The following is a 12,932-nucleotide window of genomic DNA, read 5'->3' on the forward strand; positions in this document are numbered from 1 at the left end:
AACAATACTGGAGTGCGTTGCCATGCCCTCCTCACTCAGTGCTCTGAGGTGGCTAAATGGGAAGGGAATCCAGAACTGGGGGGATACGTGTATACATACAGCTGTGCAGTAGAAGCTCACACAGCACTGTAAAGCAACTGTACTCCAACACAAACAAGTGACTGAGAAGCAGGGACCCAGGAAGTGTCTCCGGGCGGCCCCGCCAAGCCCCCAGACCAAAGTTTGTGCTAAACATTCTCACTGCTCCTGTGATCGAGGGTGTGGTCTTGCACGAGCTTTCCGCTTCACACTATGCAATCATTACTTGCTTAGGATAAGGTAATTTTCTAGTCGTTTCAATAAGATAAAAACAAACAGACCAGAAAGAGATTATAGAGGGCCTGGTGGCTTAGACAGTAAAGAATCTGCCTTCAGTGCAGGAGACCCAGGTTCGATCCCTGGATGGGAAAGATCCCCTGGAGAGAGGAATGGCAACCCACTCCAGTAATCTTGCCTGGAGAATTCCATGGACAGAGGAGCCTGGAGGGCTACAGTCCATGGACACACAAAGACTGAGTGACTAACACACTCACGATGTGTGTAGGCACGCTCATCAGGATCACTATGTTTGGGGAACTGGGGATTCTCTCCTTTAAAGATTAAACTTTGAGTTATATTACAAATGAAAAGAAAAGATGATTACATTACTATACATTTTGTGTAGCGTCCCGATCCCAGACTTTCTCTCCCAACGTCAGCTTCTGGCCCTCTGACAGAGACTATGCCCTCTGCTCAGTCCTCTTTCCAGCCCATGGCTTCCTCTCTTAGACCACCTCACACCAGGCTGGAGCAGTGTAACTGCATTCCACCAAAGGCAATGCAAGCCACTGCCAGGCCTGGCCTTTAAAAACATGTGGTGCCTGGTGGTCCAGGCGTTGAGACTTTGCACTTTCAAACCAAGGACCATGGGTTCGATCCTTGCTTGGGGAAGTAAGATTACACATGCCACACAGCCAAAAAATAAATATATTTATAAAATATTTAAAGAAGAAAACATGCAGTGCCACACCTTATAGTTTTCTTTTTCCCCTGTTGTCTCAATGTGTCCCGACTGGCTCAGATAAGAAGTAAACCATACCACCCAAACCATATTCTCCATGAATGAGAAAAAAAAAAATTAAGCATAATCTCAGTTGAGCCTTTGAGATTTGGGGGTTAATTATCACTGCAACATACCCAGGGTAGATTAGTACCCTGGCCAATTGACAACAACAAAAAGCTAGGAAAAAAAAGGCGGGGGAGAATCTTTCCAAATGCATCAAACATTTCCCCTCCCCCACAAAGAATACTCAAAACCCCAAAACTAGGTTTTGATTGAAAAGGAACACCAAATCTAACTTTCACCTAACACGCATTTGATTTTTTTTTTTTTTACCAAATCGTGAACCTGCACTTCAATTTCTTCAGCCTCCGAGTGTGGAAGGTCATCAGGAGAGTGAGCTTGAGCAAGGTAGGAGTGTAAAGGAGACTGCACTGCTTAAGCAGACACTCACAGAGCAAAGACGAATAGATAGAACACTCCCACGGGAATGCTAGGAAAACTGCCGACCAAATTCTGGATGAGAAGAGGAACAAGTCTTCCTGGGGCATCTGTAATCAGAAGTCAAACTCCCAGCAGAATTAGCTTCAAAATATATACCACCTAGATGGTCTCCCAAAAATCTCAAACAAAACGTCTTAAGTTTTTAGTGTCTATAAATAACCGGGCTAGAAATCCACTCCAGAGTCTTCTTGGACTCACTTTTAACTCCTATTTCAAGTAATTCCCAAGGGTAAAGTTCTCAGAAATACGAGGTCACAGAGAAAAATCACAAAATACAGAATGAAATCAAGGTTACAAAATATAAAAGGAAAAAAGAACAGAAAAGACAGCTAATTTATAAAGAATGCAGATATCAGAATTATTCTGGACTATAAAGGAAGTATAACAATTACCTTTCAAGAGTTTTTAAAATGTGAGTAAGGGGAAAGTATGTAAGAGAGATGAATCATGACAGGAATTTAAAAGCCTTTGCTACGAAAAGGATACGTTTAATAGCAAAAGAGAACAGCTAAAGCAGAAGAGTGAAGTGGTCTGCAGAGGTGATGAGGAACTTCAGAATGCAGCTCAGAGAAACTAAGAAAATATGAAGGGAGTTTTGAGATATATGTGATGCAATTAGAGGATCATATATATATGTGTGTGTGTATATATATATATATTTGCAGAAGAAGAAAGAAAGAGCATGTGATGGGACAATATTTGAAAACATAATGGCTGTGAGTTTTCCAAACAGAGGACAGACAGCAGCCTATAGACGGAGAATTAATTCTAAGAAATCCCAAGCTGAATACATTTTAGGGAGTCCATATTTATACAACAAAGGTACAGAACACCACAGACAATGAAAAGATCTTAAGAGCAGAAGTCATTTTTAGACATGGCTTTTGCTATCAGTTAATGTTCCAACTTTACTTTTCAAAAATTATCCTATGATATCTAGTTACTTCTTAGCCAGAATATTTATATGGAGACAAGTTACAGTTGACTATTTTAGTGTTCATAGAATCTTATAAATAAAATCATAATAAAACAATAAAGTTCAATGCTTCACAGCTGTAGAGAGTTTCACACTTCAGAAAGTGTCGGGAAACTGTAAGTATTTAACAAACACCTAATTAGAAATCTAAGAAGCATATCTGTGCATGTCAGACTGCTAACTGAACTGTTTTAATGACTTTGCCATAGCTTATGGCAAAAAAATTCACACTCTAGTACGTATCATTCAAGGCTTTTCACAGTCAGGATCTAAACTATCTTCTGGACCTCAGAGTCTTCTGAGTCTGATATTTAGGTATTTTTCATACGGCTGCTCAGTATTACCTGTATATCCCACAATATGCCCGACAGCTCTATCTTTCTTTAGTGGCTACTTCTAACTGGAATGACTTTCCCATCATTTCCCATATAACAGAGATCTGCTCATCCTTCAAGAGTCTGTTGAAACGAAAGCTCAACAGAATGCATGTTCCATGAAAGCAAGGGTTTTGCTATTGCTGGCTGCTGTATCCTCGGAAAAGTACCTGACACACAGCAGGTACTCAGTAAATATTTGTTGAGTTAATTGATTGAATAAAATGTGGAAAAAAAAATGTGGATAAAATGTGAATGCCTCTGTAAGCATTTCCTTACCACACCCATGACCAGATTATATAATCTTTCATCATCTTTATGTTCTAAACTTTCAATCTAGCTTTATGTTTGTGTTTAATAAATGTCTCCTTCACTGGACATGTACTACACATCTTTAGAACTATAGTTCTAAAGAACCTATGTTACTGTTTCTGTTTAATCTTCAATTACCCAGCAGTGTAACAGGTAGGCAGTAGGCACTCCGTAACTGTTTGCTGACCAAATAAATGGACAGCATGAAGTTTGAAAACTGAATTCTTCAACTTCCTTTTTATATCTCACAGAAAGTGTTCCAGAAAATAACAAAGTCAGGCAGTGCAGATTAAAAAAAAAAAACAAAAAAACGCACAAGTGGCTGAACAATGGTGAGCATGCATTATAACTTACCATATTAACCAAACAACAATTTTTAGGAAATGACAAGCTGCAGATGGTGGACAGCAGCTGGAGTGGAAGCAAAGCTATATGTAGCGCACTACAATGAGAGGCAAAAAAGAAAAAAAAAACTGTCCACTGTTTTTAAAAAATGTTACTGAGCTATCATTTTTCAAACTGAAATACACCCATCAACTTCATAAAACATGTTTATATAATAAGAATTCTATTCTAAGCACTACCTTGAAAGAAAATTCCCTTGCTCTTTATCATGGGAAATGAATGACATCATCATGAAAGTGAAATTAACAAGCAAGCAACTTATGAACAGTAAAAGCTAAAGACTTTAAGTACTTCACAAAATCAGACACAGTTTCCAATTACAACACTGAAAATATTCAAGAATTCCATTTGAAATATTTGCCAAGCTTTGTGCTTCCTCTGTTGAGATTTTTCCCAAGTGACACATTCAGCTGCTCAAAATGCAAAAAAGCTAAATTTAATTCTTAATCAATTTAATTAAAAACCTTATTTTCTTTCTTTGGTTTTGCTTTTCTAAGTACAACAAAATGAAAGTTTTGCGGCTTCTCTTCCACCTATTTTCCCCTTCAGTGACCGGAGGCAGTCATACTTGTCAACTTCACTCAGCTGAAACACGCAAACTGGGCAGATGCTTTCACCTTATCTATAAAAATCTTACAGGTTTTGTAGAAGCAAAGTGCGGACACTGTATTTAATCCTCACTTACCGGTTGGAGCAGGTAGACGAGAGACTCCTCTTGGATTATTATAACTGGCAAAGAAGTTATTTGAGGCGCTTGGAACAAAGTGCTCACAGATGCCATGATCTGGTCAAAACGTCCAGCAAGTCCTCCCAAGGTCACAATCACATCTACCTATGAAACCACAGGAAAATTGGCAGTCACATATTTAAGGAATTTAAAATGATTAAATAGCATTGAATACTTCTATAGAGCTTTCAATATTCTCTTTTATTAGATAAGCCATGAAGAAACGGCAGACGTTGACTGTGTTGTTCAGATGAAGGAATTAAGTCCCATGATTGGTTAAGTAGCAGTCAGCCTCTGAGAGCAACATTTTTGGTACCAATCGTTAAGTTTTTCCCATCTGCCTATTCAGCTGCAAAACTAACCAACTCTTCCTTTAAAACTCTGCTCCATGTTTCTTCCACGTGGACGTCTTCCCGAATCCCCAGCTGGCGCTGCTCCCATCTACCCACATAGCACCCAACAGTGAGGGAGCCTGTCTTACGGGGTCTGAGGTCTGTCATTGGCCCCCGCCACAATCCAAGTATGTTAAAGACCTGAACTGTCTTCACTGAACCCAGCAAGTTGCCTAAATTCTCTGTACCACATTTTTCTGTTCACATGGAAAACCTGGCTAACAATGGCCAATTGATAGGGTTGTTCTGGGGGTTAAACGAGGTCACTAAATGGGTTAATAAGTGCGAAGACTTAAAACATGTTCACAACACAGTGATTGCTTAAAACATGTCAGCCGTGCTTCCATCACATTATTTTTGGTATTATTACATTTATATTACTATCAATATGTTTATTATTGTTACATGTCACTTGATGTGTTATTTTTTTCACTTAACACTTTAAAGAAAGCATTTCCTATCATTACAGTGTAGATTATTTAAACATTTCCCTATTGTGGATAACACATTTCCACGCTATTTATATATAAAATTACTGCGATGCTTTCCTAACTTATAAGAACAATGGTTGAAGATCGTCCATGGAGCAGTGGAAGGGTGCAGGGTCACAGGCTCCTTTGGCTGAAGCCCTTACGGAGAATGAGAGAGAGGTGGAAGCTGGTCTCCTTCCTTCGGCTAGTCAGCCTGATCTTCTCATGTATCAGCAGAGTCAAAAGCTCCTATACTGATCATGAAAAAGGAAAAGCTGGAGAGCTTAATCAAAATACTGTAAGTAAGAAATACTGTATTTCCTGCCATATCAGTAAACGAGAATGCCACAGTCATCAGTGATTCCTGCACTCCAAATACGAATCCCTGAGCCCGAGAGGGGCACTCAGGAAAGGGAACAGTACCTGCTCAATCTGGCAGCCTTCAGGCTGCAGCCACTCACTATGGTGAGCACCGAGGAACTCAGGGTGTGATCATGACCAAGGCAGGATACTGACCTCAGAGAGCTGAGAGGCATATGGAAGGAACGATTTCAGTGAGCCCAGACTCTTGCATCTTCCCGTGCACAGAAAAGTGCTAAATTCCTTAACTTAGGCTATCTGTTGCTGTTGTTAGCTGCTCAGTTTTGTCTGACTCTTTGCGACCCATGGACTATAGCTTGCCAGACTCCTAGATCCATGGGATTTTCCAGACAAGAATACTGGCTGAGTTGCCATTTCCTTCTCCAGGGGATCTTCCTGATGCAGGGATTGAGCCCAGATCTCCCACACTGCAGGCAGGCTCTTTACTGTCTGAGCCACTCAGTTTTCTTTAATTCGTTTTTTAACTTTTTAAATCTAATTAAATTTTCTTTAATTAGCCTTTTGATGTTCAGACTACCTGCTCTTTGCTGAAAACCTTCTATATAACCTGGCTCCTCCCCTCCTCAGAGCAGTTCTCTCAGGGCCACTTGAGATGCCGTCTCCTGGGCTTGAAGTCCTAAAATTTCCCACCAGATAAAACATAACTCTCAACGTTAAGGTTGTGACTACTTTTTAGGTTGATACAAGAAAACTTTACATGTAATAAGAACTGATAGTTATACTACCCACTCTACCTGAAGTAAGTAGAACTTATTTAAAGATAGGAACTATTTGGCTATTAGTTTTTAAATAGTACATTTTGAAAGCTCAAATAACATGTTCCTTGAAGAAATCATGATTTTAAGAAAGTAACATGACACCCCTGTACCGGTACAACCTGTTCAGTTTCTGGAGGAACAGTAAGTGGCATAAGTCGCCATTAAGCCAAAGGCTGTACAGCTCACAGGTTGTGACCCTGGTCCTCTTCATAGTGCCTAACACATGCAAGACACTCAAATGTTTGATGAATGAATAAGTGAAGACACCACAAGAAGGGACCAGTCAGTCAAAGGAAGAACTAGGTTAATTACCATAATATGAGAATATGTACATCAGAAGGGGGATTCATAACAACACAAAAAGTACACTACACAGAAGAATCACAAGGTTGGGAATGAGTTTCCTATTTTTGACCTTTTCAGAGTGTAGGGAGAATACCAATTTTTATTTTGAATAAGATACTTTGTGTCAAAACTATAGTATTTTAAGACAAGCATACCACACATCTAGAAGATCTAATTTTTTTTTTTTTTTTTGGAGCTCTTTCTGGAACTCTGAGAATTAGATCTGAGGCAGAGGAAGACCATGTACCCTAGGAAGCATGTATTACTCCTAATACAAAGGTGAAGATTAAGACATCTAAGTCTTCAGAAGAAAGGGGTGACCTATAAGGCTTTGGGGTGTCAAGTCAGGTAATGGCTTTTAGCAGTGCTTAGAAAATCTTATTAGTAACACTTATTAGTAACATTCCAGAGGGGAATGGCTCATAAATTATATAGGAACTCAGAAGAATCAAAGAGAATTTGCCTTAAACTGAAAAGAAAGACAATATAAGAAAGAAACCAGTCCATCCTAAAGGAAATCACCCTGAATATTCACTAGAAGGACCGATGCTGAAGCTCCAATACTTTGGCCACCTGATACGATGAGCCAATTCATTGGAAAAGAAACTGATGCTGGGAAAGATTGAGGGCAGGAGGAGAAGGGGGCGACAGTGGATGAGATGGTGGGATGGCATCATCAACTCAATGGATATAAGTTTGAGCAAACTCCAGGGGATAGTAAAGGACAGAGAAGCCTGGTGTGCTATAGTCCGTGGGTTTGCAAAGAGTCAGACACAACTGAGCAACTGAACAGCAATGGAAGATACAGTAGAGAAAGTTCTAAGGCTCTAGTAAAAAGGACATGGCTCAGTCCTATCTACATAATCCTAAATTCACAGCAGGACAAATATCTAATGATAAAATAGTTTATTCCTATGCAGATTCTGAAATCCCTTATTTTAGGTTCTCAATTTTTCATTACTATACTTCAAGCCTTGAGGGATCCCATAACCTTTGAGGCTGAAATTTAATCCCCATCTTCCACACCGGCATATCATGATGAATAAGCAGTATCTGTAAATCAGTCACTGAATTTTTCAGAATAAAGCAGCAGCAAGATTACTTCTCATCACTACTCATTTTCTCTACAGGAAGTATTTAGCAAGACTGATTATGAAAACATTAGAGGATCAACGTAAGCTGCAGGGGGCGGGAGGAGCCAGCCAGGAGCTGTTTCTGTAGTTGTCTAGCTCTGGCTGGAAATAGGACATTCAAAGAGATGGAAGAAAGAAGACAGACACCAACCATATTTACACAGGGCTTCCCTGGTGGCTCAGATAGTAAAGAATCTGTGTGCCATGCCCGAGACCCGGGTTTGATCCCTGGGTCAGAAAGATCCCCTGGAGATGGGAATGGCAATCCATCCCAGTATCTTGCCTGGAGAATTCCATGGACAGAGGAGCCTGGCAGGCTACAGTCCACGGGGTCCCAAAGAGTCGGACATGCCTGAGTGATTAATACTTTCACTTCACTTTACAAGCCTAGATGCCTGCCTTTAGGACAATGCCACTGGGAAGGACTTTTCAGGCTAAAGCAGGCTGTTTACGGACAGCCAGGACACCGTTTCTATGTGGATCCAAAGCCTGGTGCATTACTTCTAACATCACCCAGTGTAACATAAATTTTTAAAACAGTATTTTCTGGATGCCTCAGCATTTCCACAGACTGTAAGCCCCTGACTCCAAGCACCAGGTACACCAGGGTGATAAGACGGGTCTCTACCACAAGTTCCCCTCCCTGCCCTCCTCTGACTGACCTATTGACACTCAAACACACCCAGTGACAGCCCCTCACACTCCTGCTGTGTCCCTGCTCTAAACCCCACCCCCCAAAGGCACTTGCTCATGGAGCCTCGCTGTCTGCCGGCTCCCCACCTGCTTGGTTAAGCTCAGACCCTGCGCCCTGAGCCCTCCGCCCGTAAGGCCCCTGCATGGCTCCCTGCACGGCCCCCTGCACGCCCTTCCCCTTTAGGACCTGTGAGCCAAACAGCCATTTAATTTCAAACGCCTCTCTTGCATGTGTCTGCACCAGACTGATCTTCAAAACCCCCAGATTATTCCTTACAGCACATAAGTCAGACTTTGTTACGACTGCTGATCACCTGTCTCTCTCTCTCTCCTTCTAGAGGAGACCTAAGAAACACAGACACCAGCCACAGCATGTGCGACTCAGCATACAGTGAGCATTTCTGAGCTTCATCAATGCACACAAATCAGGGAAAATTGAATAAATAACCAGAGAGGCAAGAAGCTGATTATTAGGCTGCGTTAATGTCATCTAAAATGTACAAAATAGTACTTCCATATTTGGCAAGGATTCCCATAGTTGGTAGCTTTTGAAAACAATAACTTATTTCACATGTGTTACCCCGGGCAGTATATATTTGCTGATCACTTACTGTCTATTAGGTACTAAACACAGGATAGATCAGTAAACAAGACAAACCGCCACCCATGTCCACATGTCTGTTCTTTAGGTCTGCATATGTATTCCTGCCCTACAAACAGGTTCGTCTGTGCCATTTTTCCAGATTCCACATATATGCATTAATACACAACATTTCTCTGTCTCTTTCTGGGCTTCCCTGATAGCTCAGTTGGTAAACAATCCGCCTGCAATGCAGGAGACCCCAGTTTGATTCCTGGGTTGGGAAGATCTGCTGGACAAGGGAGAGGCTACCTGCTCCAGTACTCTTGGCCTTGCCTTGTGACTCAGCTGGTAAAGAAATCGCCTGCAATGTGGGAGACCTAGGTTTGATCCCTGGGTTGGGAAGATCCCCTGGAGAGGGGAAAGGCTACCCACTCCAGTATTCTGGCCTGGAGAATTCCATGGACTGTATAGACCATGGGATCGCAAAGAGTTGGACACGACTGAGCGACTTTCACTTTCACTTTCTGACTTCACTTTGTGTGATAGACTCTGTGTCCATCCATGCCTCCACAAATGACCCAATTTTGCTCCATTGAATGGCTGAGTAGTATTCCATGGCATATATGTTCATGTTCCACATCTTCTTTATCCATTTCTCTGTTCAAAGAGTGTCAGGAGGGTAGTCATGAGAACTGAATGCAAAATTAGGAGGAATCAGAGTAAAATCTAAATGCTAGATCTGAAAAGAGCCTTAGTAAGCCACTGTAAAGTCCTGACTTTTATTAGCATTGCATGCAAAGCCATTCTGAGCAGTTATCAGTTCTGATATTATTTGATCCATCAGCAACATCTGACACAAGGTTATTTTTACCTCCTCCCAGATACAGTCTCTCACGGAAATATGGGCTTCCAGCAAAACCATATTTCTTTGATCTCACTGGTTGCTTCCTCTCAAGAATCAACATAACAACTTTGGAATAGCCCAGAGTAAAGTCCTTAATTCTCTTCTGTCATTACATACTCTGCCTTGGTGTTTTCTGACAGCCTTGTGGCTTTAAATACCAACAATGTCAACACTTTCTAACAGTCTATCATCAATCCAGACCCTTTCTCCTCAACTCCAGGCTCCCATATTCAATGTTTACTTGACATCTGCATTTGGAATCCAATAGAGGTCTTTACGTTAACCTCATCTTTCCCTGAATCATGATCTCCCACTGTTTTCCCCACAAAAGCTATTCTACCCCAAACTCCCAGGGTTCATTCTTAACTCTTCTCTCTTATACCCTGTAAAAAAATTATATTGGTCCTAAGTTCAGTGAGTCACTCAGTTGTTCCAACTCTTTGAGACCCCATGGTCTGCAGCCAACCAAGCTCCTCTGTCCATAGAATTCTCCAGGCAAGAATACTGGAGTGGATTGCCATTTCCTTCTCCAGGGGATCTGCCCGACCCAGGGATCAAACCCAGGTCTCCGGCCTTGCAGGCATCTATTTTACTATCTGAGCCACCAGGGAAGTCTCAGTTCAGTATACATCCAAAATTTCTCCCCTTGTCACTACCTACAACCCCATCACAACCACGGCCATCAAAATCTGTCAGAGAATATGAGCCACCATTATAGCTCATGGGAAAGACTGCAGTGGTCGCCAACACAGCTCTGCTTTTGCCCTTATTTCTCCACAATCTAGTCTCAATATAGTAACAAAAATAACCCTGTCAAAATGTAAATCAGATTTTGCACCCTCCTGCTCAAAACCCTCCAATGATTTTCTTTTTGGATCTATCTATTAAAGCAAAGGAAGTAAAAGCAAAACTGAACAAATGAGACCGAAAGAGACTTAAAAGATTTTTTGCAGCAAAGGAAACCATTGACGAAATGAAAATACAACCTACTGGATAGGAGAAAAGATTTGCAAATGATATGACTGATAAAGGGTTAATATCCCAAATATATAAAAGGCTCATACAAGTCAACATCAAAACAAATAAACAAGTAAACCAAGCAGTTAAAAAATGGGTAGAACTGAATAAACATTTTCCCAAAGAGGACATGTAGATGGCCAATAGGCATGTAAAAAGAAGTTCAACATCACTAACCATTAGAGAAGTGCAAATCAAAACCACATGAGATACCACCTCACACCAGTCAGAATGGCTGTTATCAAAAGGATGAGAGATTAGTAAGTGTTAGTAAGGATGTGAAGAGAAGGGAACTCTTACACACTATTGATGGGAATGAATTGGTGTGGCCACTATGGAAAACAATATGAAGGGCTCTCAAAAAATTAAGGCTTCCCTTGTGGCTCAGTTGGTAAAGAATCCGCCTGCCATGTGGGAGACCTGGGCTCGATCCCTGGGTTGGGAAGATCCCCTGGAGAAGGGAGAGGCTACCCACTCCAGTATTCTGGCCTGGAGAATTCCACGGACTGTATAGCCCATGGAGTCTCAAAGAGTTGGACACAGCTGAGCAATTTTCACTTACAGTTCACTTTCAAAAAATTACACACAGAATTTCTATATGATCCGGCCATCTTTCTTCTGCTCCTTCTGGGTAATACACAAAAGTCATGATCTCAAAGAGATCACCACACTCCGATGGTCACTGCAGCATTATTCGCAACAGTCAAGACATGGAAACAGTCCAAGTGTCTGTCAACAGACAAATGCATAAAAAAGGATGAGAAAATATGCAAGATACATATATATGTATCTCGTATTACATATATAATACACACAGACATACACACAATGGAACAATACTCAGACACAAGAAAGAAGGAGATTCTACCATTCGTGACAACGTGGATGAACCTGGAGGCTTGAGATGCCAAGTGAGATAAATCGGATAAAGAAGGACAAACACTGTATGACCTCACAAGTACAATTTTAAAAACCTAAACTCAAAGAAGACTGGAATGCCATGTACATACTGCTACATTTAAAACGGATAACCAACAAGATTGACCACATGGTACATGGAACTCTGCTCAATGCTACATGGCACCCTGGATGGGAGGGGAGTTTAGGGGAAAATGGATACATGGATACAGATGGCTGCGCACCTCTGCTGTTCATCTGAAACTATCACAATCTTGTTAATTGGCTATAGCCCATTACAAGATAAAAAGTTTAAAAATAAACAAATAAAATAATTCTAAACTCAAAAAAAAAGAGAGAGAGAGAGGAGAATGCCAGTTGCGGGGGATAGGGAAGTAGAGAGACATTGGTCAAAAAGTATAAACTTCCAGATAAACGATAAGTTCTAAATATCTCATGGACAGCAGGGTGACTATAGCCAGCAATACTGAACTACATAGGGGAAGTTACTAAAAGTAGACCGTAAATGTTCTGTTACAACAGCAAACAAAATAATCATGTGAGGTGATGGACTTGCTAACTGACTCTTATTAGGGTGCTCATTTTGCAATATGTATGTGTACTAAATCACGTTATATACCTTAAATGTACACGTTATATATCGAGTATCTCAATAAAGCTGGAAAAATAGAGATACTTTACATTCTTTTTTTTTTCCCTGCTTGGTCTTCAAAATCCACAATGTATTTCACAGTGATGGCACACCTTAAGTCAGGCTAGCTACATGTTAAGTGCTCAGGCGGCCAGTGGATCACACAGGTCTAGAAATAGTGAAGGACAGTGAAGTCACCCACTCCTACTTCTGGGGCCCCATCTAGAAAAAGCAGTAGGAGAAAAGACAAAACATTCAGTAGCACTACTGTGGCTGCAGAGAACCGCTGTCCTTAGGAAAAAGCCCACTTTCTGTTGACGTTACGCGTGAA

General features: G+C 41.1%; 1 protein-coding gene across 4 annotated transcripts in view; it reads right to left on the reverse strand.

Annotated features, from left to right (window-relative positions):
- Nucleotides 1–12,932, reverse strand: part of TPK1 (thiamin pyrophosphokinase 1) — a 380,616-nt gene that overhangs the window by 154,831 nt on the left and 212,853 nt on the right. For all 4 annotated transcript variants that reach the window (XM_040260087.1, XM_040260089.1, XM_040260088.1 and 1 more), the window contains one exon: nt 4,335–4,481. In XM_040260087.1, the coding sequence (XP_040116021.1) occupies nt 4,335–4,481 (147 nt within the window). The remainder of the gene's footprint in view (nt 1–4,334; nt 4,482–12,932) is intronic.

This window comes from Oryx dammah, unplaced genomic scaffold (genome assembly GCF_014754425.2).
Source record: "Oryx dammah isolate SB20612 unplaced genomic scaffold, SCBI_Odam_1.1 HiC_scaffold_18, whole genome shotgun sequence".
NCBI lineage: Eukaryota > Metazoa > Chordata > Mammalia > Artiodactyla > Bovidae > Oryx > Oryx dammah.